The following is a 27,159-nucleotide window of genomic DNA, read 5'->3' on the forward strand; positions in this document are numbered from 1 at the left end:
AGAATGGCTCCTGGTGGCTGGCCAGCCAGGGAACGAAGCCTCAGTCCTATGAATCCTGCCAACCACCCAAATATGCCTGGGAGAGGCCCTCAGGAGGTGTAGCCAGCTGACCCTGGACAGCAGCCAGTGAGGCCCCAGGCAGAGATCCCAGCTACCCAGTGCCCAGACTCAGAACCCACGGGACCGTGAGATGCTCTATGCCACCCAGTGCCCAGACCCAGGACCCACGGACCGTGAGATGTTCTATGACACCCGGTGCCCAGACCCAGGACCCATGGGACCATGAGATGTTCTATGCTACTCAGCGCCCAGACCCAGGACCCATGGGATCCGTGAGATGCTCTATGCCACCCAGCGCCCAGACCCAGGACCCACAGGACTGTGGGATGCTCTACGCCACCCAGCGCCCAGACCCAGGGCCCATGGGACCATGAGATGCTCTATGCCACCCAGCGCCCAGACCCAGGATCCACGGGACCGTGAGGTGTTCTATGCTACCCAGCACCCAGACCCAGGACCCATGGAACCATGAGGTATTCTATGCTACCTCGCGCCCAGACCCAGGACCCATGGGACAGTGAGATGTTCTATGCTACCCAGCGCCCAGACCCATGACCCACAGAACCATGAGATGCTCTATGCCACCCAGCACCCAGACCCAGGAGCCAGGAGACCGTGAGACATTCTATGCCACTCAGGGCCCAGACTCAGGACCCATGGGGCCGTGAGGTGCTCTATGCCACAAGGTTGCGGTAATAATGTTATGCAGCAATAGACAAGAACTACACCTGGGTTTTAGAGAGGCCGCTATGGGTTTGCAGGCTACCTCCCCCAGACCAGAGGGTTTCTGCCCCCTCTTGTCTCCCTCCACACCTCTACTTAGGAAAGGCTCACAGGTACTGCAGCGTAGCATGGAAGCTGTACTCATAACAAAAGTCCCAAAGTGTCCTTACTTGTGAGTGAGGGGGTTGAATCGAAGGCTTCTCAACATTTTCTCCAGTTCAACGTTCCATGATTCTACGATGGAACCCCATCCCTGGGGCACCACATTGAGTGGTTCAGAAGCAACTAGAGCTGGTGTCTTAGATGGGATTCAAACTAGGCCTGAATGACCCAAGGTGCCCTAGCTTTCATCTCCATATCTCCATTAAAGCACTTTAGAGTATGTCATTTAAATGGGTTCCGTGAACCCATGGCATGAAATTTACATTCATTGATCTATACCAGGGCGTTTTTCCATCAGAGACCCTCCCTCCCCCCAGTTTGGGTTCTTTCAAGGCCAACTTTATCTTGTTTTTGTCCGGTGAGGGGTGGAGAGTTTCAGCCACTCACCAATACTGGCTTCAGAGCAGCACTGATGTTCTATCAATAATGTTTTCCAAAATGACAGGAAGGCCCCCATGAAGTCAGATATACGGGTTCTAAAATGGAGTTGTGCACCATCATTATGCACCCCACATGCTCCCCTTCCTATTTTTTTTTTTTTTTTTTGCCACCTGGAGGCTGACGTTCTGTGCCGACTGCTGCAGCATCCTTCCTGGGACTGCGAGAGCTGCCACCTCCCTCCCACTCCCCGGCTGGCAAGCTGGAGAGAATTATTCCCTCTCTCGGTCCTCACCCCATGCCATTTTATTTTTTAAATGTTAACAATGATAAAGTGGGACTTACATTTTGGTTTGGTGCTTAAAAACAAACCGTTTGATTCTGTCTGCTAGGGGCCCATGGGTGCAATCAGCCTTAAGATCACAAGATGCCACAGAGATATGGTTCTCTGACTCCTTCAGTAGGAAACCAGGAGCAGCAGGACCAGACAAAGCGCCTGACAGATGCTGGATGGGGGAGCACAGATGACGGGTGGGTGTGGGCTGGAGAATGTTTAAGGATCCAGAGATTCAAAGATGTAGTGAGCTTAGACAGAGTGGTCACAGTACCCAGGGTAGGGGGGCCTGGGAGATGAGAGGGACAGCCCACTGCCCTCAGAGAGGGGTTACCGTGAATAGAGCTTAGACTTGAAGATAGACCTGGTTGAGAATGTTAGTTCTGCCATTTTCAAGCCAAGAGACTAAGGTAACTTACTTACCTTAAATTACTTACTAAACCTCAGTTTTATCAACTGTTAAATGAGACTAATAATACCTTGTAGGTTATCATGGGAATCAAATGAGATGATGTATGCAAAAACCTTAGCTTAGTGACTAGCACAGAGATGCTGAATAAATGGTACCCAGTTGGAGTGCAGTGAATACATGTTGAATAAATGAAGGGTTGTAATATCTATGTGCCAAAGCTGGAGACAGCTGTGACGCTTGGGGTGTCTGGAGATGACAGTTTGCAAAACTGTAGCAGTCATTCTTGATTCTCTGCCTATATCACCTCGGTACTCTCCTCTCCCTTATATTCTAAGAGCATGTATGACAAGCACCTATGTGCCTTTGGGGATTTCTGCCTTCTTGGGAGTAAGCTTGGCATCTCGCAGGGCTGGGTGCAAGTGGCACCTAGCCACTTAAGGATGGGAGTTGGTATATAAGTACCCCCAGATTCCATGCCCTTCAGGTGGGGCAATTCAGGCATATTGTACGCTCCCTCTGAGAGAGGTCCTGCCGGGACTGAACCCCTGCAGGCGGCACTCTGCTCTCTGATGCCCCTTGTGTTGGCTTCCTTCCCATTTGAGCTAGCCTCCCTGCATACCACCCTGCTTCCTAGGATCACCTCCCAAATAGAGTGCTGCATCCTTCTCCCGGGCTCTGCTTCTAGGAGGACACTACCTAAGAGAGCATTCCGATGAAAACATTTAGAAGCCTTTGCATTTTCCTTTTTCTTTCTTTCTTTTTTTTTTTTTTTTCCACTTTGGGGATTCAGTAAACTAAAGCTCCTGCAAGACTGAACAAGTGGACAGCTCTTCTGCCTGGGGTCTTATCCTCAGGAGCCTGTCATCTGCCATCTGAAGTGGTTTGAAAAAATGAACAGCCAGGTTTCAGGATACTCTTTGGAAGTGCGTGACTAGAAAGTGGGGTGAGCCAGATGTCCCCTGCTTATCTGCAGAAGAGCTAAGATGAAGTTTCTGGTGGGGCTGCTGCGAGGTCCTGATGCAGGTATCTGGCTTGTTTTCCGTGAAGCAGCAGCACCGCTGAAAAGCTTTCAGGGTTTTCCCACTGCCTCCTCCCTCGGGTTCTCATTTCCAAAGCCCTCATTGGATAGTGGGTTGGCTGAGGGCGGCTTCTACCGTTATGGGGAGCTTTTGCAATTAGAGGACAAAGCAGGGTTTTCTTATACAGAGGAGACTTCTGGAAGGACAAAGAAAAAACTTCAAATACAAACTCACTGAGACAACCCCGAGTGAAATTTCAGGTAAAGGAACATCATCACAAAACAGTAAGAAACTGATGTTTTTCTCCAGTTGGAGCACAGAAATGCTTACTCATCCTCAATGTTTAGAGCAGAAAATTTTCCCTTTGCCTCCTGAATTGACTAGACATCTGGATCTATGATTTCTTGGCCACCTTGGAGAGATTCAGTAAAAGATTACAGGTGCCTTCCTGACTCAAGGATATCCAAGCTTAGGCCAAGGGCTCCAACTCTAGCTGAGGAAGGGACTGAGGCCTATAGGGTGACAGGGTCATAATCATGCATGCCCAAGTTCCCTGCTTTGTGGAAATTAGTGGAAGCCCCTAGATGGACAGGCAGAGCCTCGAGCCCAGCCTGTGGTGGTGGAGGGGTTTCTGTGACTTATGCTCCCAAGATTGGTGGGGGCTGTGGTTGATAATTTTATAAAAATGGCTGAAATAATTCCCCTCTGGGTATTTACAATCTTGGGTGGCCCCTCCCCCACTCACTGTATGTTTGGCCACATGACTTACTTTGGCCAATGGGACGATAATGAACGTGGCCTCAATGGACTTGGAAATGAGAAACATGGCGGCCTGCCCGCTCATGCTGTTTTTGGATGATATGTGGTCCAGTCACTCCTATTGCCCCAGCCAAGAGCCAGGACCCACCACCATTCACAGAAGTGAAGACATCATGGACCAACAGGACTCCAGCCAATCTACTAGCTGAATAAGAAACCACCCAGGTTACCCACAGACCCATAAGTGATCAGAAATGGTTGCTGTTTCAAACTACTAAGTTTTAAGGTCAACTGTTTCATAACAAAGACTAATGGCTTCAGGGTCTCCCGGCTGTCACTGGTACCTAGATGGCATGTAGACTCCCCTTGCTCCCTCCATCAGCCTCCTCCCACCCCACCACCGGGAGGGCTCAAACCCTAATGAGCTGCCAGTAGAAATCTTAGGATGTTTTCATATTACTTTACAGTGGTTGAAAATATCTCAGAATATTATATTCTCAGCACCACTTCGAAATTATGGTAGTTATTGGACCAAACATTGTTACTTAATACTTAAATACTTAAAAGATTATATATTGCTATCCCACAATTTAAATATTTTGATAGCTATACTTTAGTTGATTTCCTATGAAATCCTAAGTATTTCATCTTATACATTAAAACATATCACCCTGCAAAGGGATCCAAAGACTTCCTTAGATTGATTGCCAGGAGGATCAGTGGGGAGAAAAAAAAAGCTAACTCTATTCAGATTAAAAGTCAAAAACAAACTTGGTTGGCCTATTTAATACAACCAATCTAGTCTCCAAATACTGACATCACTTATGAAGTCTAGGAAAAGATAACCCAGGAAACTTCTAGATGGATCTGATTCTGACAGGATCATAGAATCACCAAGAAAATCACTACTTTTAGGTAGTGGAAACAAACTCAAATGCCCTTACAGGCTGGCAAAATAATAGATGTGTGAATTGAAGCAGGTATATAAAGACATTTAGTGCTAGGCTCTGTGGCAAATTGAAACAGAAATACTGTGTTAAGGCACTCAGATTTAAAGTGTTTGCAAACTCAGCACTGGCCCAATAAAGCAAGCCTGTGGACAGTATTAAGCCTGGGGTCATTAGCTTGTTAACCATGGATTAAAAGCAAAACCAGCCATCTGATCAGTCCTTTTCCTTGAGCTGGCACTGTCGTCAACTTACGTAGGTAGCTGATGTTTCCCAGGGCAGTCAAATTTCTGATGCCTCAGTTTGCATAGCCACAAAATGGTTACTTTTAAAATAACTTTCCTTTCGCGAGCTGTCATGAAGTTAAAAAACTAGGTCATATCACGGGAAGCAATTTGTAAAAAAAAAAAAAAGTCTTTAAATATTGGTTTTGGTTTGGTTTAGTTTAGCCACTAAGTCATGTCTGCCTCTTGCGACCCCATGGACCGTAGCTTGCTAGGCTTCTCTGTCTATGGGGTTCTCCAGATTTGGTAAGTGACCTGATAAAAATTAAGTCTGTGCATGTAGGAGACACTGCGGCTTATCATACGAACCCTGAACCTGGTTCTCCCCTCAACTGCATTGTGTGGTTCCAGCACATAAAACATAATCTTGCATGATGTTCACACCCACAATCAACTGATATAAGCTGGGCACCTGGCCCAAGCTGCACCAGCCAGAGCTGTTCTGAGGGCTTTTAACATGGGCAGTAGACAATAGAGGGCCGTCCGTTTTCAATAGTGGATGTGCAGGGAGCACAAACTAGGCATCCATGTTTCTGGTATATGGAGGGAGGAACTGACTTTTTAAGGAGAGAAAGTGCAGTCAGTGTACAGAAGGAAGCACTGACACGAGGCAGCAGGAGAGCCTTGGAGGTGCTTAAACACTAGGTTTGGGTTGTTCCTGAATTCCAGCAACCTCTCTGTCCTTCTCATGGTTTGGCTGTTCAACATTTACTCAGATTCTTTGAGCAACCATGCATCTCCATTTTTGCCTAAATAATTTATATTTGGGTTTTTCTGTTATGTGCAAAACCCGAATAGACACAAGCAATATAGCCAATCATTTTAGGATGCTCTACCTGGCAGCTCAGAATCAAAATGTTCCTCAAATGCTTTTATAAATGTTGGGTCACCATTTGAAGCCTGAGATCTCTGAGGGGAACAGCAGATTGAGACATCTCCTGAGTGGAGAGGAAATTTGGAAGAGCTGAGGCAGGACTGGCAAGGAAGAACAGGACCGGAGAGGAGCACTGAACTGTGAGTTAGGAGTCCTGCTTAATGCTCACCCTGTGGCCTGGTAAATAATTTAGCTCTGAGCCTGGTCATTTGTTATTATTATTATTTTTTAAATGCCATTTGTACATTCTGCCATAGCTCAAACCTACGGTTCTGTGTGAGCTGAGGACAGAAATCACACAGATCCTGATGTGAGCTGTCAGGATCCTTTTTCTAAGGACAGTTGGTGCTCTGATCCAGAGCAGAAAACAAAACATGCAGGATGAGTGGAAAAGGTCAGACTCCCTTCTTGCACCAGCTGCAGTTTACTGAAGCGCCCAAAGCAAAGGCATGGAGAAGTGCTTTATTCTTTGCACAGTGGGTACTGTTTCCTCTCTGGTATCCTTCAGAGGCTGCAAGCTGGAACTGCAGAAAGAAGGGGCTACTCTGTCATTTGGTGAGATGTTAAATTTTTCTAAGTTTGGGGAGGAAGAATCTAAGAGCCAGAGATTGTCGCAGGGGGGAAAAGATAACAAAGGAGCCCTACGTTCTCCACCCATGACCCCTGTCTTCATTCTGTGGACATTTGTCTTCCTCATCCTTCAAACTCATTCTGATGGGCAACAGCATCCATATATTATTAACTACGTCAGAAGAGTGAGTGGACACTTCTAACCAGAGGCCCAGGACAGGACTTCTCTCTCCAAATACCTAGGCACAGCTTTTGTGTGGCAGAGAACAGGGGAAATGCCTCATCCTCATCAGACCCCATTCAAGATCAGGGTGAAAACTTGAAGGACCTACTAAAGGCTATTGGTTCTCAAACTGCAGCATGTACCAGAATCACTTGGAAGTGATGAAACAGGAAGGCTCTTGCCCTATCCCTAAAGTTTCAGACTTAGTGGGACAGGATGGGGCCTGAGAGCTGCATTTCTAACAAACTCGGGGGACACTGATGTAGCTGGTACAGAGATGACAGTTTGAGAGCCAATGTTCCAGAGTAAAGAGCAATGACTGTGGAGGGTCAGCAGTATTGTGCTTGGGATCTGAAAACTCAAGTTTCCTCTCTTATTAGCTGTGTGGAAGGAGCATCCATTCTCTGCCTCTCAGACTTGTTAATTCCTCCCTCGTCCCTTAAAATGGGAACCTTCACTCTTTGGGAAGATAGTTTCCACCATTCCTTCCACTCCTTTCTTTATTTGCCCTTCCAACACCCAACTTAAGTGCTTTGTAAGATGGGAAACAGGCAGTGAGCAAGTAGAGCCCAGTCCTCCATTTGGCTTTTTCTTTTTCTTATCCACAGAGAGGTTACATTTTCTGCTCCTCCAAGCTGCAAATCTTCTGAGGGCATGTTCTGCATCTTGGGAGGGATAAGGGGGAAGCCAGGACCCAAGATATTCTTGCTGTGCCTGAGTACACTTATCTCTGAAGCCCTTCCTCCTTTTGTGGGTCTCAATTTGCAAGAATTCCCCTAAAATGTAAGGTCGCTGCTGCGTAGAGAATTGCTTTGGGAGCATTTTCCAACTTTGGAGGGAAATCATTCTGTGAATGCAGGCTGGAGCATACATTTTGCAGTTCACATGACTTGTTCTATTATATATTTGATTTTATATTTATTGGTTTTCATGAATAAAGGTAAAGGTTTTGATGAGGTGACACATGTAGGAATCTTGTACCTGGAGCTGGCTGCAAGAGAGTCTGTGTTTGTACCTCTCTGCCTATATATTATGTGCATATACAAAAACACACATGCCCACGTACAATATTTAATAAGGAGCCCAATGGTCCCCAACAAAAACATTAACACTCAATACAAAATGAAGCCAACAGATGTAGCTTCAGCAACAGTTCACTAACTTACAGCAAATTTTTTTCTTAAGCTAAAGCAGAGCAGGGAATTTTGCATATCATCTCTAACTCCTCAAGGGCCTTAACACTTAAGGCCTTAAGCAAGAGGGGACCAGTGCTTTGATAAAGCATAGCCCAAGTTTCTTCATTTCCAAAAGCTATCCTGAGACTCGCAAAGCCATTCCCAGAGCAGAGGTGCTATTCAAAAGCATTTGAAAAATCCTTGCACAAATAGAAAAACCAAAGACTGTTGACACGTTTTTCCATTTTATCATGCATGCTGCTGAAGATAAAAGAATAATGTGGTGGTGTGACCTGTTGTTTCCATAAGCAACATCCACACTACAAAGAGGAAGAGAAGCACATGGCCTTTATGTGACCTGCGATAAAGCACACTGGACATCTGGCGCCGCAAACGGTGGACAGTGGAACATGATGACACCAGTTCCTTCTTTCCCTGGGGCAGGTAACAATATTCCACAAGCTCAGCATCACATAGCATCACAAGACGCATGCAAGGCTGCCACTGCTTTCTTCACACAGATGTGAAAACTGAGGCTCAGTCCAAGCTGGGCAAGTTGGTCAGGGTGATATAACTGAAGCGGCAGGGATGGGCTGGGTATGCAGCCCTCTGACGCTTGATTCAGCGCTCAATGAGTTTCTCCAGGTAGCACACATCACCATATCTCACCTGAACTTTTTCATCCAGAGGACAGAATTCTTCAGACTTTGCTGACTCATGTTCTGTACATCAGAGCACATTTTCTAAAAGAAGATCTCAATGTATTGTGTGCGACTCATGAGAAAATTTATGAGGTGGTAGGGAAAAGCATGGGCTTTGCAGTCAGAGAGACAAAAATTCCAAAGGCTTTTAAGGTTGCCATGGAAATTAAATGAGATAACGTATGCCAAGGTCTAGCACAGCGTACTGTGGGCATGCAACAAGTCTGGTGGCCAACAAGTGGTGCCTTCACTCAGCTGGGGAAAGTAGGGCACAGAGTAACCGCTCAGTGGTTTTAGACTTGTTTCAAGAGAAGGACTGGCAGGGGCGGGGGAGGGGGATGCAAAATTCAATGCTCCGTTGGTAATGGCTTTTTCTTAGCGATTGTTGTTGTTTAGTTGCTAAGTCATGTCCAACTGTCTTGCAACCCCATGGACTATAGCCTGCTGGGTTTCTCAGTCCACGGGATTTTCCAGGCACGAATACTGGAGTGGGTTGCCATTTCCTTCTCCAGGGGGTCTTCCCGACCTAGAGATCAAACCTGAGTCTTGCATTGGCAGGTGGATGATAAATGGGACTAATTTACCACATCATGTCTCAGTTTAGTTTTCTCTCCTAGGCAAGAGGACACTGGATGTTTGAAAGGACAAATTAGAAATTATTGTGTTTGGAGGACATTTTCTCAGAAGTTAACTCAACATGGAGAGTTCGTATATACCAGGCCACCATTCCATCACAGAAGCGAGCAAAATACATGGCCTCAACAACAAGAGTGAGCTGAAGCCACCAGTCTGTCTCCATTGACTATATGTCTCAGGAAACATGCGAAGAGAGGCAGCAAAAATATCAAAAATATCCTTTCTATCCTAATGAAAAGTAAAGAATTTTAACAGCTTATATATCTTAAACAGCTTGGCTTTATATGTGAAACTGGCCTAAATCACTCATAGGCAATATTCTTCATTCTTCAGTGGTTTTTCATATCTGAATATAAACCTACTTTTAGTAAGGTTTTTCTTGAGATTCTTCTGATTCTTCATTAGCATTTTAACTCTTCACTCATAGGTGATAAAACAGCAGGTCAGAAAAATTAATTATTTGCCAAACTTTGGCAGCTAGTTGGGATGAACAAACGTAATTCTTTAGGACATAATTTTATTCCAACATTTAGGGTGAATCTGTATTTCTGAGTTGTTCTGATCATAATATCTGATCAATAAAAGAAGAAATTACTTACAGTGGTAGAATTTGCTGCAAAGGGGTAGTTGGCATTCCCATTCACTCATTCTTTTTCTGTATACCTGGTGTGTGACAGGAATTGTTACAAGTGCTGAGGATTCAAAGATGGTTAAGACACTGCTCTTGGTCTCAAAGACCTTTATAGTCCGTTAGGGTAGAGAAATTCACAAGTACATAATTACAAAGCAATGTGATAAATCTTATAAGGAAGATGGGAGCATTGCTTATTGGTAAGGAGAGGTAGATTCTGAAAAGCAAGAGCTGGGAGATCATTACATTCTTCTGTTTGTTCCTGAATCTTTGAAACTTATTTAAGGGAGTTTTCAGAGGAGGGGAGTGGATTGGCTTGCGAGGTACTGTCACCTAAAAGATGTTGCTGTTTTTCTCAGTCACTCTATTCTTGCTTTGTGCCATGAATTTTATAGTTGGGACTAGGTTTTCTGACCTAGAAAATACTATGTTTCTTGAAGCCTGACCTATTCTGTCCATGAGTGGTGGGGAATGGTCTATATAGGGAGAGATTGGGGTACTGTAATATAACAGGAATATAAAGGAAATTGAGTGATATCCTAATTTGTTGCCACACAAATAGAGACAAATTTGCACACAGGAATATCTTAGATATTTCCTAAGTTCCTAGATGGCTAAGGATGATTCTTAATTTACATTTTGCTTATGATGGCAACCTTTCCATGGACACTGATCACTGAGTAGAAACCTTCAATCAGTTGCATATTTTGGACAGAGAGCCAAATATTTTTCTAAGTTGGGTTCATGTCCTTGAGTCTAAAAGGGAGTCTATGTGAAATGTGTCTTCTAAAAGAAAAATACATCAAGAACGGATGCCCAGCAAAAATACACTGAAAGCAGAATCATGTATGTTTTATTCACTGCTCTATCTTCACTAACCAGTACTGCTTTCCTGGGACAAGACAGACGTTCAATAAATATCTGTTGAATTAATTAGTGAAGAGTGCTATAATGACAGCTTATTTATGTTTGAGGAGGGAATAGAGGGATAGTCACTTTGAAACTGGAAAAAGTTCATATATTCAGCAATTTCTCAAGCATAAATCAGGAATACTATCTTGCTTTCTAGTATCATAATGAAGTTATAATGGACTGTCCTATGAAAATGAAAAAATTCACTCGATAGAACTATTGCATACTGAAATCTTTTGCCAGTGTTCTTCCTAGCAGACTTACTGGCATTTATTTCCCTCTACTTTCTGTTTATGCTGCAGTGTGATTTGCCTCTAACTGGCTGTCAGACCAACCTCAGTGAAATTTAAGAAATATACTGCTTCACAATTTGTCAGTCACTATTCTTTGAAACTGTACAGAACATGAATAAAAGAGATCAGCAATTTGGCTTGAGATTCTCTGTGGAAAGGGAATTCTGTTCAACTTGCAGGACTCTCTAAGCTTCACTGAAAGATTTCTCTAGAATAGGGATGAGGCAGGAGCCCAGGGAAACTCTGGCCTCTGGGGGCAGCTGAGAGGCTTTTGTTTTCTTACATGTCATCAGTAAAGAACAGAAACCACTCACTCAAGCCTGTAGGCATAAAAAATCATCTCTCAAGTTCAAAATCTATAAGTAGGGTCATTTGGATATAGAAAATGATGGAGAAACTGGGACAAGATAGGCATTTTGTTGAACCTAGAACCATTCTAGAAGAAAAACAACCTTTTCTTCAAGTATGAAATGGACAATTTTGGAAAATGAGGTGAGCGGACAGAAAGTGCAGTCTCAATTTAAGATATGAGAATTAGCCATTTCTGGGTAATATAACACAATAGTTGCTCAGTTGTGTCTGACTCTTGCTAACCCATGGACTGTAGCTCACCAGACTCCTCTGTCCTGGAGGAGGTAACAATTCCAGGCAACAATACTGGAGTGGGTGGCCATTCCCTTCTCCAGGGGATCTTCTCAACCTAGGGATCAAACCTGGGTCTCCCACACTGCAGGCAGATTTTTACAGTCTAGCCACCAGGGAAGCCCCTTTCGGTAATAGGAACCAAATAAAATCAGTAACAAAAACCCAACAATAGAATAAAAGATAAGTAAGTTGTTTTAATTTTCCCTTCACAGGGATTATACTTCAGCTTGTTTTACTAACTAAGAGGATCAAATTTATTTTTCAAAACCACAGAAAGCAATTCACAAACCTAGCGCAGCTGTCATTCAGCACCAATCCAGTCTGAGCATTGTTAATTCACTTTGAGTTCCTCCAGAATGGTTGTTAAGCATTTAAAAGGAAGCACTAACACTTCAATAGGATTTTCCCCCATCTCTTTTTGGGGATACAGATTTGTTCTTCTTATTAGTTAATCACTACTGAAACTAACCTCTGTGAGTCAGCAGTAAGAAAATCAGTTAGCATCTCCTCATGCTTTACTTTGATGGAAAGATGCTGAAGTCTGCAGTAAGAATGAGGTTATAGCAACAAGGGGAACAAGGCTTTTCTGGAACTTGTGAATTTAATCCCCACGTGACTATGAATTTAATTAACATATATTGTTCCGCCAGCTGTAACCTCTGAACTTTAAATCTCATAGCCTTTAAAGCTTCCTTCTCTCCTAGTCCCTCATCCTTGAAACTTTTTTGTAATGTTATTTCACCACCTTCTCCCCATCCTCCAAATTTTATTAGTTTTTGAGCTGGCTACTTAAATCATGTAATTCAGTTCATATGAAAATGTTGCTTTTTAAGTACTTATGATCTCACAGACTCTATAAAAAGCTTCTCTCTCCCCTTTTCTAAGAGGTAGGAGAAGAAAGAAGAATGAGGATATAGCAGCTAATAAATTGCTTTAAATCAGACAGAAGACATGATCAAAAGGGGGTTTAGAAATAAAATTTTAAAAAGTTAGTTGGGTTGAAAGAAGAATTATAAAAAGTTTAGGCAGGTTGAAAAAAACAGTCTGTGCCAGACAGCAATAAATCTGATTGAGGAGGGGAGATCCCCCAAAGCAGTGATGACTCAGATTAGGCCTTTGAGAAAAAAGTCAAGGTTTCTTAAGTCTGACCAGAAAGGCCTCAGAAAGATGATGTCAAAGAAATTATTGAGGGGGAAAAAAGAGAGAGAAACACTGAGGAGCAGAGGAGCGGTGGATATAATTAATCTCACATTGAGAGAGGCAGTCAGGTCAGTTACTGAAGCAGTATTAGGCAGTAACCTCTGAGACCACCAGGTAAACTGGCTCAGACTCACCCACCTAGACTTTTCACCACTGATTTCATTAACTTCATTAATATGGTAAGGATATTGGAAAACATTCATTCAATTCTGTCATTCAGTAGATGAAGAAATTGAGTTCCAAGTGGAACTCAGTTCCACCATTCAATAGTGGTTGAATGATTCATTTAAAGAAATTCATGTTGATGTATGGCAAAACCAATACAATATTATAAAGTAAAATAAAAATAATAAAAAATAAATTAAAAAAAAATCTATCAAAAAAAAAAAAAAGAAAAGAAAAGAAAAAACAGTTGCTTCGGATCTAAATCCAGATCTCCTGGCTCCTGATCAGCAAGCATCCTTGCCATCATGCTCTGCCATCAAACTGAAAGGGGAAAGATACTGCAAACAAACAAACAAAAAATCATGTATATTCTGTGCTCTATTTGGCCAACATGAAAAATGTAGATGATGCAAGAGGTCGCAGAGTGTATAGCTTAGACTCTGAAATCACACAGACTGCATTTAAACCCTGGCTCTGCTCTGTAATGTTAGGCAAGTTATTTAGCCTTTCTTTGCCTCAGTTTCCTCTTCTGTAAAATGGAAACAATAATGGTACCCTGATTACAGGACTGTTACGAGGATTCAGTGAGCTAGCACAGGTAAAAGCTTTTAGAATTAGAGGTTCACTCTTCTCCCCCACAGACCTATTCTGATTAGTCACTGCTTTGGGTATTTCTGTTCTCAGATTTATGGCTTACTAAATGTTACTAATATCATATATGAACTGACTATGGTTTGCATCATTTATTTAGACATTAGAAACTGCTTGGATTTTATATTGGGTGAAGTGCTTTGAGATCCTTGTGAAGAAAATTATGTAGAAACAAGTAGCTATTATCATTACAGCAATGAAAGTAATTCTGAAGAGTTCAAAGTGCAGACAGCATTCTCTGGAAATTTCTCTGAAGCCTCTTTCCTTTTGTAAGATTACTTTTAAAAAACTTTCTCCACTCACCATGTTCTGTTTCCTCAGTGCTCTGTTCTATCTCCTCCCTTCTACTTAATAACTTGGAAGGCCCTCTGCACTCAGTTTAATAACCATCAGCCTGACCTTCTAAAGCATCAAACGTCACTATCTGCAATTTCGCCCCAGGGAGTCAACTTGGAAATCAACATGTTATCCTAAGGATGTCTCTCCTGCCAGTGTTTTGGTAAAGAACAGATGAGAATAGTCCCTTGACACTTCTGAGCAAGAATTGAAATAGCAACAAGATCTATATCTGCAACTGCCATTTATTTTTCCACATGAAGCCAGGGACTATTTCAGGTTCAGCAGTTACATTAGAATTTGGAATTGTGAAGCTCTGCTGTGAGAGTAGCAACCACAAGATTAAAAACAAAATGGGTATAGCTCAGACCTCAAGCAAGCCCTGGAGTGACAGTAATCAGCAAAATTCAGCTAGGATGGTAGGGAAAGAAATATGATATACTGCCCACTTTACCTCAGTTTTTCAAACTTTTATCATAGCATCTTTTATTCCTTCCTTTCTTTTTTCTCCAGTTTTGGCCACTGGGAACTGGTTGTATGTGTCATGCTGCCTGAAACATGAATAGAAAGCCTGGCCTCTTTCCCCATCTATCCAGTTAGTGTATTTGACAATGCAGAATACTCAGAGAGTCCACAAGAGTGTTCCACATGATTATTATTCAAGTGTACCTTCTGGATACCTCTCATCCCCAGATTTCTGACCCGATTCTCGACCTTCTTGGTAGACACTCATCTTGAATAATTTGTTCCAGTCAATAATTAAAATTTGAAACTTACAATTAACTTCTGGGTAGGACTTAGAAGCCCATGTGTATACTGCAGGATGATCTTTCTTAAAATTTATTATTTTTTGAGATATCTGGCTTCCTTTATTTTTTTTATTGGAGGAAAACTGCTTTACAGTATTATGTTGGCTTCTGCTGTACAACAGTGCAAATCGGCCATCATTACACATATTTCCCCTCCCCTCCTCCCATCCCACCACTCTAGGCCATCCCAGAGCACCAGGCAGGCTCCCTGCGTAACACAGCCACTTCCGGGCTATCCATTTTACACATGGTAGTGTATATATGCCAATGCTCCTCTCTCCATTTGTCCCACTCTCTGCTTCTCCTACAAGTCCATTCTCTATATCTGAGTCTCCGTTCCCTCCATGCAGGGTGATCTTAACAGATGACTAAATGAGGACTGGTTATTATTTTTTTAATTTATCATCCTTTATGATAACACTTTGCCACTGTCTATTTATGAGAGAATGCAAATTTAATTCCATTCGGTCAACAGCAATTCCAAAATGCTAAAAAAAGACATGGCTACTTTGTACACCAGCTTCTGCTCAGAAATCATCTTCAAAGGATAAAGCACTAATTCCTCAGTGTAGCATTCAAGGCCTTTCATAGATGGCTCTAACTCACTGTTCTAGCATATTCCCCTTTACAAGCCTCCCACTCCACCCAAATAGATGGGCATCTTTAGGGTCTGCTGAGCATAACTTGAGTTTGTTTAACTTGTAGTTCTACCTGTGCTGTAACTTTTACTTGGCAGACTTCCCCCCTCCTCTCTCCAACCTCCAAAAGCCAGCTGAGGTTCTGTTTCTTCTCTCAGACCATTCTAGTCCACTGAAATATTGCCCTAAGAATTTTCATTCCTTACTTTTGGTCACATTGACTTAGCAAATAATTATATACTCCCTCATGATTTTCCTTCTACTGTTTTATTGTATTTTCTTTCTGGTATTATTTACAAATGTTTGTTGTTTATTGTTTTCATTAAGAATACTAGATGTTAAACTTATTGAGGTCAAAAACCATATAAGCATGAGATTTTATATCTTCAGTGGGGTTCATTTATGTATCTGGTGCTCACTGATTGATCAATATCTTTCAATCAGGTTTGTCTCTGCTGACAAAGGATGACATTGCAGAAATGTATCTAGCACTGAGGCTAAAAAAACCAATTTTCTTCCCTTTATAGAGCTGTAAATCAGTTCCATGATGTGAGAAAAAGTTTATTCATAGTGCATCATATAAAAAGCAGATTCATCTATTTTTAATCCTTCATATCTTCTTTCCCAACTTCTCTCTCAAATTATCTCTCATTTCTCCTAATCACTGACACCTACATGATCTGCTGAAGGCTGCCTGCTACAAGAAGAGGTGCTACTGGCAGACACCTCAGTCTTCTGGTTGATGGTCAAGACTTAAGACTTTAGAAGTGTCTTTATATAATCTAATTCAGGGGCAGTTGGTACTGTGTTTGTGCATGTGTGGTCATGCATGTTTAACAAAGTGAAAATAAGACAGTGAATTCTTGGCAGATTTTACCATGGAGAGGTTAATAAGATTACAAACTGTTTCACGTTCTGAATGCCAAGGTGGTAAAGCAGAAAATTCCAGCGAGCAAACAGGCAGGTACCGTCAGAAGGTCTGTGTTGATGTTTCCTGGCAAGTCTTTACATCCATCTGCTTCTGCCTCTTCTCACTGTATTGCCCTGGATTTTTTAAATTTAAAACTTAAGATAGGAAATATCTTGATTTTTTTTCCCTGAAGCTTATCCATAATGTAAATGTTAAAATTCATGTTGCAATTACATTTCTGTTTAACTTCTCAGTAAGCCATTAGCTCCATAATTGCGCACATCAACACTTCCTCCCAGATCTGTGCCCTTTGCCAGCTTCACTGCAGTCCTCTACCTCTGCCCCACCGTCCCAGTCTTCCACTAGCAAACAAACCCAGCAGTAATTACTAATGACCAAGCGCGTAATTCCGGAAGCGTTGAGCTTTTTCATTTGTCGCAACTACGCAGAGAGCTGTCTGGACATGCAGCATGGAGTCAAAGCATTTTTAAAGACTCCTAGCCATCTTGTCTCCCCTCCTCCCATCACTAAAACACAGTTGTTTATTTCATCTGTAGACTGCAGAGTTATAAAATTCATCTATGTAGTTACATACACTTAAATAATAATTTTACATTTGTATCCAACAACAGTTGAATATATACTTACATGGAACCACATAGTTATCCATAAAAAACTGTAAAACAGTAGTAAATAAATAGCCAGGAATGAAAAGTACTTTCTCTATGTGGATAGGGCATTTGAGCACCTCCAGCATATAAATGACTGGACTTAATGACTAACTAGCCCCAATATAAGATCTTATTTTAAGACTTTTCAAGGGATCATGCTAATGTTTATTTAATGTGTGGTATCTACATTCTTACACATGATGCTGTTACTCTTATTTAACAACTACTCAGTGAGCATAGTTTTGTTCCTGGTCATTTTATATTGATTTTTGTCCATACCAATGGCTGGAAATATCCCTGTAACAATTTTTGTTCACTCAGAGGCTCAAAATGTCAGAATAGAAAATAGTCAAAGTACTTATCACTGCCTCAGCAAAATCCCGCAGTGCTGGAAAGGAAATCACAGATCTTTAGGTCAGAGTCCAGTTTCAGTCTAACACCATGGTCCTTCCATCTGCATCACATTGAAGGACACAGTTGGATTCTCCTGAGGAAAACCAGTCTTAATATTGTCAAAATCAGAAAATTATCCTGAGATAACCAATGTCCATAGGAAACACTTCCTCTCATTCTGAAACCACGGCCAAAGAGGTTAAATCTATACCCTGCAAGACCCATAATATGTCTTAGAGATGTATTTTTATGGGTATGTGCTTCTGTTCATGCCTAATCACAAAGATAAAGGAGAGGAAGAGGGATTCACTATTGAAGTTGATTTTGCTTAGTTCAACTACCCCCATATTTTTTATCAAATAGATACATGTCAAAAGATATAACACTCCTATAAACAGATCGTGTTGCCATCTTTGTATATACCCTATCCATGACCACCTAGGATCTGTAGACAGATCTATTTTGTGTCAATAAATAAATAAATAAAACCCCTGATTGCCTACTGGAAGATAAGTACAGATCTTAAAAAATGTGTTTGTTTTCTACCTTAAAAAGGCAGGGGTAAGGAGAGGGAGAGGGTAACACAGAAAATTTCCATAAGTAGACTTTTTTCTGAAGCTATGCAGGAGCTAAGGATGGGAACTGGTAATTGCCTGCAGAGGGGTCCGGTAGGAAGGATTTATTTTTTCCTTTTAACCTACTATGCCTGCTCTATTAGGGATATCCGAGAGATCGGAGTCTCAGAGAAGCAGTTTGGCCTGAAACCTCTAGCCCTGGCCAGGCGTCTCTGCCGCAGGTAAATGCGGCGCTATGGCAGGACCGCTATCCGCGGTGCTGAAAGGTCGCGGGCACCAACGCAGTCCCCTGGTGTTGCTGTCCAGGGTGCTGAGAGCGGGCCGCCGCAGTCCCGGAGGCGAGCCCGAGCCCCCGCCCCCGCCCCCGCCAGTCTTCCGCAGAGCCCTCCCACCCAGCACTACCCGCCCGCCTTCCGCCAGCCTGCTGTTGACGTGGAGCAGGCGGCATAAATCAAGTCTGTGGGGCATGGAGGCTGCTGTGGCGGCTGCAGCTCAGCTTGCCCGGGGCGGGAACTCCCCTTTCTTTCGCCTCCCAGCGCCCACACCCTGCCTTCTACCTAATTCTTCCCTGGATAATACCTCCCTAACGACAGCAGTCATGATAATAAGGTCAGAACGACAGGGTTGGTTTGTTTTGATCTACAGAAGGGAAAAAAAAAAAAAAAAAACAGCAGCCTAAACATCTCTGAAAACTGCATCGCAAAATGGAAGAGACAGAGGGTCCCACTACTGTTTCAAAAGAGTAAGTTATTCCGTACGTATTCTTGCGCTTCCACCCCATCGCTCCATCTGCACTATCCCCTTTCACCCCTTCCCCAAGCAGCTCACCTCGAAAATACTTTATAAAGCCCTAGGCGGGAGTCTAGCCGGACGCGCACACACGGAATACCGCACCCTGGGTGCACAAATTCTTGTATATTTACCCAAGCTCACTTGGTCTGCCCAGCTGTGGTCCCTTCTGGGTATGCAGCCAGCCAGTGCCAGAACCACGACCTGGGGAGGGGGTCTCCTTACCTTGGCTTCTCCAGAGGGTGGTGTTCGCCCGGCCCCTGCAGGTTCCAAGTGTGGAGGAGCCGCGGAGCAGGGAGGGAAGGAAAGACAGCACCTGACCTCCCCGAGGTTTTGTCTTCAATGCAACGTGAGCTCTGCCCTCATCAAAGATGGCCGTCCCTTTTGACGTCAGCAGCTTTTAATAGCCATCTCCTGGAGGGGCGGGGAGGAAGTGTGTTGAGGGGAGGGCGGGGGGAGGACGCGGGCGGGGGTGGGAGGGGAGGAGCCGAGAGGTACTGAGCGCTTGACTCAGCTCCCAGCTCGCTTTACTGCAAAGCTTTGTATTTTAGTTTTTTATAAACACCCGAACGGGACTATTCTTATGATTCCACTTTAACACCCAGGCACAGGCAAATTCATTTATCTTGCGACTGGTCTTCTGATATTGTTTTGTTTGTATAGGTGTGTGTCTGTATGTATATGTGTTATATACATGGACTATATGCGATTATATATATACAAAAAATTTCCCCTGCTGAGTTGAGTCTTTGGTTGAGTCATGAAACGGAAGGGGAAGGCAGAGGAGGAGTAAGAGGGTGGGGGATTTCAGCTGCAATTTGCTTTTTCTAAAAAAGCTGGTCCGAAGGGGCATCCCTGTCAACCCCCACCAGCTCCATATATGGTCTGGTGGGTTGCTATTTTTATGAGTGATTTCTTCATTTTATCAAAGTAGCATCGAGGGCTTGGAGTTCGCATTAATGTGGTCAGTTGTGGAGAGAGACGTTATTTTAAAGTACGTCAGAGCAATCATCACAGAGATTTCAAAGGAGTTAGGGGAAAGGGTAGGGAATAGTAGGTAGTTAACCCAACCAGCGTGGGTATGCTGAGTTCAAGGCTTGGAGTTGAGAGTTGTTTGAGGAGGGCAAAATAGATGACGCTGTTTGGGGTTGAATTTGCAATCGGAGCCTAGGGTTTTATGTTGAACTTCTTAGGAAGAGTCCACAGAGGCGCTGTACATTCCTTATAGGATTGACTAGGCTTCTGGGGAGCCGGTAGTATGTGAACAGCTACAGGTTCAAGGATGCTGGGACGCTACAAAATTCTGCTGGTTCATTCAGTGCGCAAACCCTGGGTACCAGAGGAGGCTGGCCTTCCGATGCTCAAAACAAGAGGTGGGCGAGAGAAGCTAGTAGTGCTGGTTATAGGAGAGATTAAAAAGAATAATCATAAAGCAATAATCTTGTCCTTTGTTGTGTGCTTTAGGCGCCAAGAAGGGGAGGGGCGGTGGAGGGCGCATATGCAAATAGTCCCGCGGTGGCAGCCTCTCGGATGATTCATAGGTGTTGGGGAGGCTGTTGCGGGACTCTCCGCGGGGAGGGCAAGCTGGGGAGCGCGTGGGAGGGGGGGACCTCGGTTGAGGAACTGTTTGTACTTTTCCGGGAAGAATGAGATTAGAAGTCGTGCCTCGCAGTGTTAAAATTTGATGGCCCCTTTTAGGTGATGGAAAATCCTTGTCTGGGGGTTGGATGGGGGACAACGTATAACTTACACCCCCAGCCCCCGCAACACACAACCCCGCTCTGAGGCATGAGAGCCAGCTTAGGTTTTTAATGCACAAGGAGAGCGAGAGAGAGAATGAATCCCAGAAACAAAGAAGAGAAGCAGAGTTGTAAAGGGAACATTTATACCGAATAGAACTGTAAGAATTCAATAAGCAATACCTTTAATTGAAATAAGTGGATGTTATTGTCTCTTTAAAGACTTCTTGACCAAAGGGTATTTTGAAATATTAATGTTTTCAGTAATAATTAACAAATAGTGTTTGGGTTTTTATTAAAGCTGGATTCTGAAAACAGGACGTGTTGCTGAAATGTGTTTACTTCATTAAACATTTAAGATTCTTATACAGTTAAGAAGAAGAGAATCTGCCTGGTCCTCAGATACTTGACAATGAAACTCCTAGTTACAGCTGTCACCTTCATTCTAGAGCAAGCTGGAATGGGCTGGGAGAAGTGAAGGCAAATGCACTGATGTCACAGCAAAACACTTTATGATCAGAATTTTTTTCCTCTAAATGTGACTTTTTTTTAGCCCATAAAAGTTGAGGGGTTGGGGAGCCTGCAGTGGGAAGAAACGGAATATGTGTATGGCCCTCAGTCTGAAAGTCATTCAGGCAGAAAGTTTTGTGCAGGAATGGAGGAGGTAGGGGATTTTCCAGGTTAAAAAATAGTAAAACTGAAAAAGTACCTACGTCAGTGATGAAGGTGCATCCTGTGGGCGACAGCTCTGTGGCAGTCACAGGGGAGGACTGGCTTGGTATTCTGAATTTTCAACTGCTGATGCCCCACATTGATATCTTTAAAAATTACACAGTATAGAAGAGAGTCAGACTGATTCAAAGCATCACGGAAAATACCTCAAGCTCTACAGGATTATGCTGAGTGAAGGCAGCATTTCTCATTCTCTTGTGCTTCTGTTAAAAATGATGCTGTTTGAGATGTTCTTCATTTTGTTCTGAGAAAAGAATAAATTTGGAAAACATAGACATTGGATAAATATAAGTCTATTCAGGAAAACCAGACATCTCTAAATGCATTTTAATATGATAATGAGATTTCCCCACCTAGGGTTTTCTCCTTGCTTGATTTAAAAAAAAAATCCACAGTCATCCTTGCCAGTAGGGAACCAGCATATTTATGTTATTCAGGATCCATAAAGGCCTAAGCCATACAGAGAAGGAAAGTGATAGGAAATTTGCTCTGAAATGATTCAGCTGCCTGTGAGTTATTTCTACAAAGATCCAACATGTAGAGTAACGAATGCTTAGGAACTCATTTGATGAGTAATGAGAAAATTACCTGCTCTGCTGGATGGATATTTACACTATGCTAATTTAGTCTCTGAAAGCTTTTTCTGGTACACCATGCGCCAAAGTGTTCTGGTTTGCAGTAACTCCAGATGTAAGGTATTTAGTTTATATCTCCCAGGTAAGGTACAAGATACAAACTTCCCTGGTGGCTCAGATGGTTAAATGTCTGCCTGCAATGTGGGAGACCTGGTTTGATTGCTGGGTCGGGAAGATCCCCTGGAGAAGGAAATGGCAACCCACTCCAGTACTCTTGCTTGGAAAATTCCATGGACAGAGGAGCCTGGTGGGCTACAGTCCATGGAGTCGAAAAGAGTCAGACACGACTGAGCGACTTCATTCTCACTGTCTCTCACAAAGAATAATTATAAAAAAGTTTTTATAACATGTTATAAGTCAGTTTGCAAGTAGTTTAGAACTAGCCCAGCTCAGAACCCTCTTCTCCAAGATCATACCCATGAACAATATTTCAAAATATCGTGAGTGCACAAGAATATACAATTTGATAGATCAACCATTTTAATTCCTTGGTTTCCTTTCCATGTGGCTTACTTGCCGCTTTCTTCATACATTTTTCCAGCTCTGACCCCAACCCCCGCCCCATTTATAGGCAGTGACTTAATAGTAGCTGGGGAAAACGTAATGTTCTAAATCTAAACTCATTGTTCCCTGAAACCTCTGAGGCAGAGAGGTAGATGGAGGACTAAAAGATACTGGTTTCTGTTTCTGGGTTGCTGTGTTGGAAAAAAAAAAAGACTGCACCTCAAATTTTCAAATAACACCTCATTCCTTACTAAGAACAACATTGTAGGATGGAAAGAGAAGTACTTACCAGACAAATGCTGAGTGCTTCCAAACTCCTAGTCCTTAATGCATCAAAATTATAAGGTCTCTTTTGTACATGAATGCATCCTAGGACCCTCTCCCATACTGAGATATGAAGGTGGTCAAGCAGGGAGGAAGAACCCTGTGACAGGGACAAAAGGAAGGAGAAGATAGTAGCTGAAATTAGCAAACTTTCAAAGGGTTATTTGAAAGCGATCACAATATTCCTTTAGTAAGTCTTTCAAGAGTTTTATTAGGTCTGTAACCTCTCTGTACCTTGGTCCTCTCATAGGTAAAATGGGGACAAAAATTATAACCAACTCAAAAGGAAATTGTGAAGTAATGATAAAGTAAATCTCTCAATTTGATGAGACTTTAAACTTTTCCTTTAAGTAGTGACATAACTCTGCTTTAATATGAAAGGTTGATTTTTTTCATTAGCTGCTAATGAAATATGTATCAATTAACAACTCTGGTTTCTTCACCTGTATTGGTTCATTCATTTACTCAACATTTATCTGCTATATGCTTGACACTGGAATATATTGGGATTTTAGTAAAACAGAGTGGGGAACTGAGGATTAGAGAGATTAAGTAACCTAACCATAGCTAATAAATGAGACAGTGGGAATTTGTGCTTTAGTATAGACTGGAATCACTGTGCTTTAGTACAGACTCTGCCAGCCCCATTGAACTTACTCCATCTGTATCTCTTCAGAGAAACAGAACCAATAGATAATGAATATACATATAGAGAGACATACATTCTCTCTCCCCCATACTACCCTCCCCCTTCTTGTTCTCTAGTATGTGTGTGTATATGTATGTGTATATGTATGTATGTGTGTATATATACATATATATATATAGGCAAAGACATTTACCGTAAGGATTTGGCTCACATGATGATAGAGGTTGATGAGTCTCAAGACCTGCAGGGTGAGTCAAGAAGCTGGAGATCAAAGACACCAAGCCAATGATGGTGTAGGTCTAGACCAAAAGCCAGCAGGCTCAAGATTCATGGAAAACCATTGTTTCAGTTTGAATCTGAAGACAAGGAAAAGCCAGTGTCCCAGTTTAAAAGAAGCCAGGCAAGAGGAGTTCTGTTACTTGGGGGAGAATCAGCCTTTTTGTTCTACTTAGGGCTTTAGCTGATTGGATGAGGCCCACCACGTTAGGGAGGGCAATCTGCTTCATCAGTCTATTGATTTAAATGTTAATTTCATCCAAAGACACTCTCAGAGAAATGTTTGACCAGATATCTGGGTACCCTGTGGCTCAGTCAAGTTGACAGACAAAATTAGCCCCCATACCCCCCCTTTTCAGGTAACATCAACATATTATGACTTGTGTATTACTAATTTCTTTAGCAGCTTTATGGTTCCATCTGCTAATGGGCTTTCCAGGTGGCATTAGTGGTAAAGAACCCATGTGCCAATGCAGGAAACCTAAGAGACACCAGTTCTATCCATAGGTTTTGGAAGATTCCCTGGAGGAGGGCATGGCAACCCACTCTAGTATTCTTGTCTGGAGAATCCCACGGACATAGGAGCCTAGAGGACTACAGTCCATAGTGTCACAAAGAGTTGGACATGACTGAAGCGACTTAGCATGCAAGCATGCTGCTAATGGGATGAGTCTATGGATCACTGACCATAAGTTTGGTTGGGCTGAATTTCAAGACAATATCTAGGCTGGCAAGATGATTACTTTTGATAAGCAGAAGAAATACAGTCCAAATAAAAGAATGCCAAGTTCAATCAAGGAGGGAATTCAGAGATCAATACCTAATAAGGAGCATAAATAAAAATTAGGTCAGAAGAAACACTCAAAATATATTTGAGAGAGTCAGCCAGAAGTCAGAACAGAATATCAATATCAATGTCAGCTACTGTTTTTGAGGGGATGATGTGAGATCTTCAATAAGAATTGATTCCAAGAGCCAGGGACTCTGGCAGTGAAAATCAGGTGGGGATGGATTGGTTTGAATAATTCAGGATATGGCTGGGATGGAGCAAGGCTATCTGGGGTCATTCTGTTAGTGTTGGCCATGAACAGCAGTGCAGTTCTGCTAGCTAACAGGTACCAGGCTGGGCAAGGCACTCTAATATCTCAGCAGATAGCATCAGTGACCTCTTGCTCATATCCAGTGGACTGCCCTTCTTTTTAACCTCTGACTTCACTTGACGGTTTGTGCAACTCATTCCATTTCTTAAAGTGCTCTACCATGCACTCTCTCCTGTCTCTACCTTCTCTGTTGACTGCTCATTCTCCACAGCGTTTGGTTTGAAGCAGTAAAATTGTGGTGCCCTGCACGTTAAGCTGGACATTTCCCTGAGCCCTGGACAAGCCCTCTAGGAGCTCCATATCCCCAGGGAACATGTCCTGACTCTCCATCATGAAAACTTTAATACTCTAAGCCAAAGAGAAGAATATTGAACTGTTCACATTTGTACAAATTGTAAAGCACTGTCACACATGTGATCTCTTTTTATTCCCACAATTCTCTGAAGTATGGGCTTCCCTGATTGCTCAGATGATAAAGGATCCACCTGCAATGCAGGACACTCTGTTTCGATTCCTGGGTTGGGAAGATCCCTTGGAAGAGGAGATGGCAACCAATTCCAGTATTCTTGCCTGGAGAATTCCATGGCCAGAGGAACCTGGTGAGCTACAGTTCATGGGGTCACAAAGAGTCAGACACAACTAACACTTTCACTTTATATTCCAAGTCCCACCTTCTCTCATGATCTTCAGAAACATATTCCTAGCTTCTTACTGAATACTCTTTCATCTGAAGAATCAAAGGCATTTCAAACTGAAGATATTTATGCATCAATTGATTTCTCCCACCCTCTTCCTCTTAAATCCTTTTTATAAAACTCTTTTCTTTAAAGAGGATAAAGGAGGTGTTTATCTGGTCTAGCATTACATCTGATGCATATTCCTATTCAGTTCAGTTCAGTCGCTCAGTAGTGTCTGATTCTGTGACCCCATGTAGCACGAAGGCCTCGCTGTCCATCACCAACTCCCGGAGTTCACTCAAACTCACGTCCAATGAATCGGTGATGCCATCCAGCATTCTCATCCTCTGTTGTCCCCCTCTTCTCCTGCCCCCAATCCCTCCCAGCATCAGAGTCTTTTCCAATGAGTCAACTCTTTGCATGAGGTGGCCAAAGTACTGGAGTTTCAGCTTTAGCATCATTCCTTCCAAAGAACACCCAGGACTGATCTCCTTTAGAATGGACTGGGTGGATCTCCTTGCAGTCCAAGGGACTCTCAAGAGTCTTCTCCAACACCACAGTTCAAAAGCATCATTCTTTGGTGCTCAGCTTTCTTCACAGTCCAACTTTCACATCCATACATGACCACTGGAAAAACCATAGCCTTGATTAGACGGAGCTTTGTTGGCAAAGTAATGTCTCTGCTTTTCAATATGCTATCTAGGGTGGTCATAACTTTCCTTCCAAGGAGCAAGCATCTTTTAATTTCATGGCTGCACTCACCATCTGCAGTGATTTTGGAGCCCCCCAAAAATAAAGTCTGACACTGTTTCCACTGTTTCCCCGTCTATTTGCCATGAAGTGATGGGACCAGATGCCATGATCTTCGTTTTCTGAATGTTGAGCTTTAAGCCAACTTTTTCACTCTCCTCTTTCACTTTCATCAAGAGGCTTTTTAATTCCTCTTCACTTTTTGCCATAAGGGTGGTGTCATCTGCATATCTGAGGTTATTGATATTTCTTCCGGCATTCTTGATTCCAGCTTGTGCTTCTTCCAGCTCAGCATTTCTCATGATGTACTCTGCATATAAGTTAAATAAGCAGGGTGACAATATACATCCTTGATGTACTCCTTTTCCTATTTGGAACCAGTCTGTTGTTCCATGTCCAGTTCTAACTGTTGCTTCCTGACCTGCATATAGGTTTCTCAAGAGGCAGATCAGGTGGTCTGGTATTCCCATCTCTTTCAGAATTTTCCACAGTTGATTGTGATCCACACAGTCAAAGGCTTTGGCATAGTCAATAAAGCAGAAATAGATGTTTTTCTGGAACTCTCTTGCTTTTTCTATGATCCAGCGGATGTTGGCAATTTGATCTCTGGTTCCTCTGCCTTTTCTAAAACCAGCTTGAACATCTGGAAGTTCATGGTTCATGTATTACTGAAGCCTGGCTTGGAGAATTTTGAGCATTACTTTACTAGTGTGTGAGATGAGTGCAATTGTGTGGTAGTTTGAGCATTCTTTGGCATTGCCTTTCTTTGGGATTGGAATGAAAACTGACCTTTTCCAGTCCTGTGGCCACTGCTGAGTTTTCCACATTTGCTGGCATATTGAGTGCAGCACTTTTACAGCATCATCTTTCAGGATTTGAAATAGCTCAACTGGAATTC

General features: G+C 42.7%; 1 protein-coding gene and 1 long non-coding RNA gene across 7 annotated transcripts in view; one reads left to right on the top strand and one right to left on the bottom strand.

Annotated features, from left to right (window-relative positions):
* The window catches only part of SNAP25 (synaptosome associated protein 25), an 83,609-nt gene extending 64,352 nt beyond the window's left edge, over positions 1 to 19,257 (bottom strand). For 2 of the 6 annotated variants that reach the window (XM_086335092.1, XM_086335087.1), the window contains exon 1: positions 19,101 to 19,248. Coding sequence is in view for 1 of the 6 variants with exons in the window: in XM_086335090.1 (XP_086191216.1) it covers positions 9,857 to 9,897 (41 nt within the window). In the remaining 5 variants the exon portion in view is untranslated. Of the gene's footprint in view, positions 1 to 9,856; positions 9,921 to 19,100 lie in introns of those variants that run through there. The other 4 variants (XM_086335088.1, XM_086335091.1, XM_086335090.1 and 1 more) reach the window with 4 other exon arrangements.
* LOC147361298 (uncharacterized) overlaps positions 18,530 to 27,159 on the top strand; it is a 160,918-nt gene continuing 152,288 nt past the window's right edge. The window contains exon 1 of the long non-coding RNA XR_015140021.1: positions 18,530 to 18,828. This is a non-coding gene — a long non-coding RNA (uncharacterized LOC147361298). The remainder of the gene's footprint in view (positions 18,829 to 27,159) is intronic.

Source organism: Bos grunniens, chromosome 13 (genome assembly GCF_055505025.1).
Source record: "Bos grunniens cultivar Pamir isolate PY7600 chromosome 13, Bosgru_T2T1.0, whole genome shotgun sequence".
Classification (NCBI taxonomy): Eukaryota; Metazoa; Chordata; class Mammalia; order Artiodactyla; family Bovidae; genus Bos; species Bos grunniens.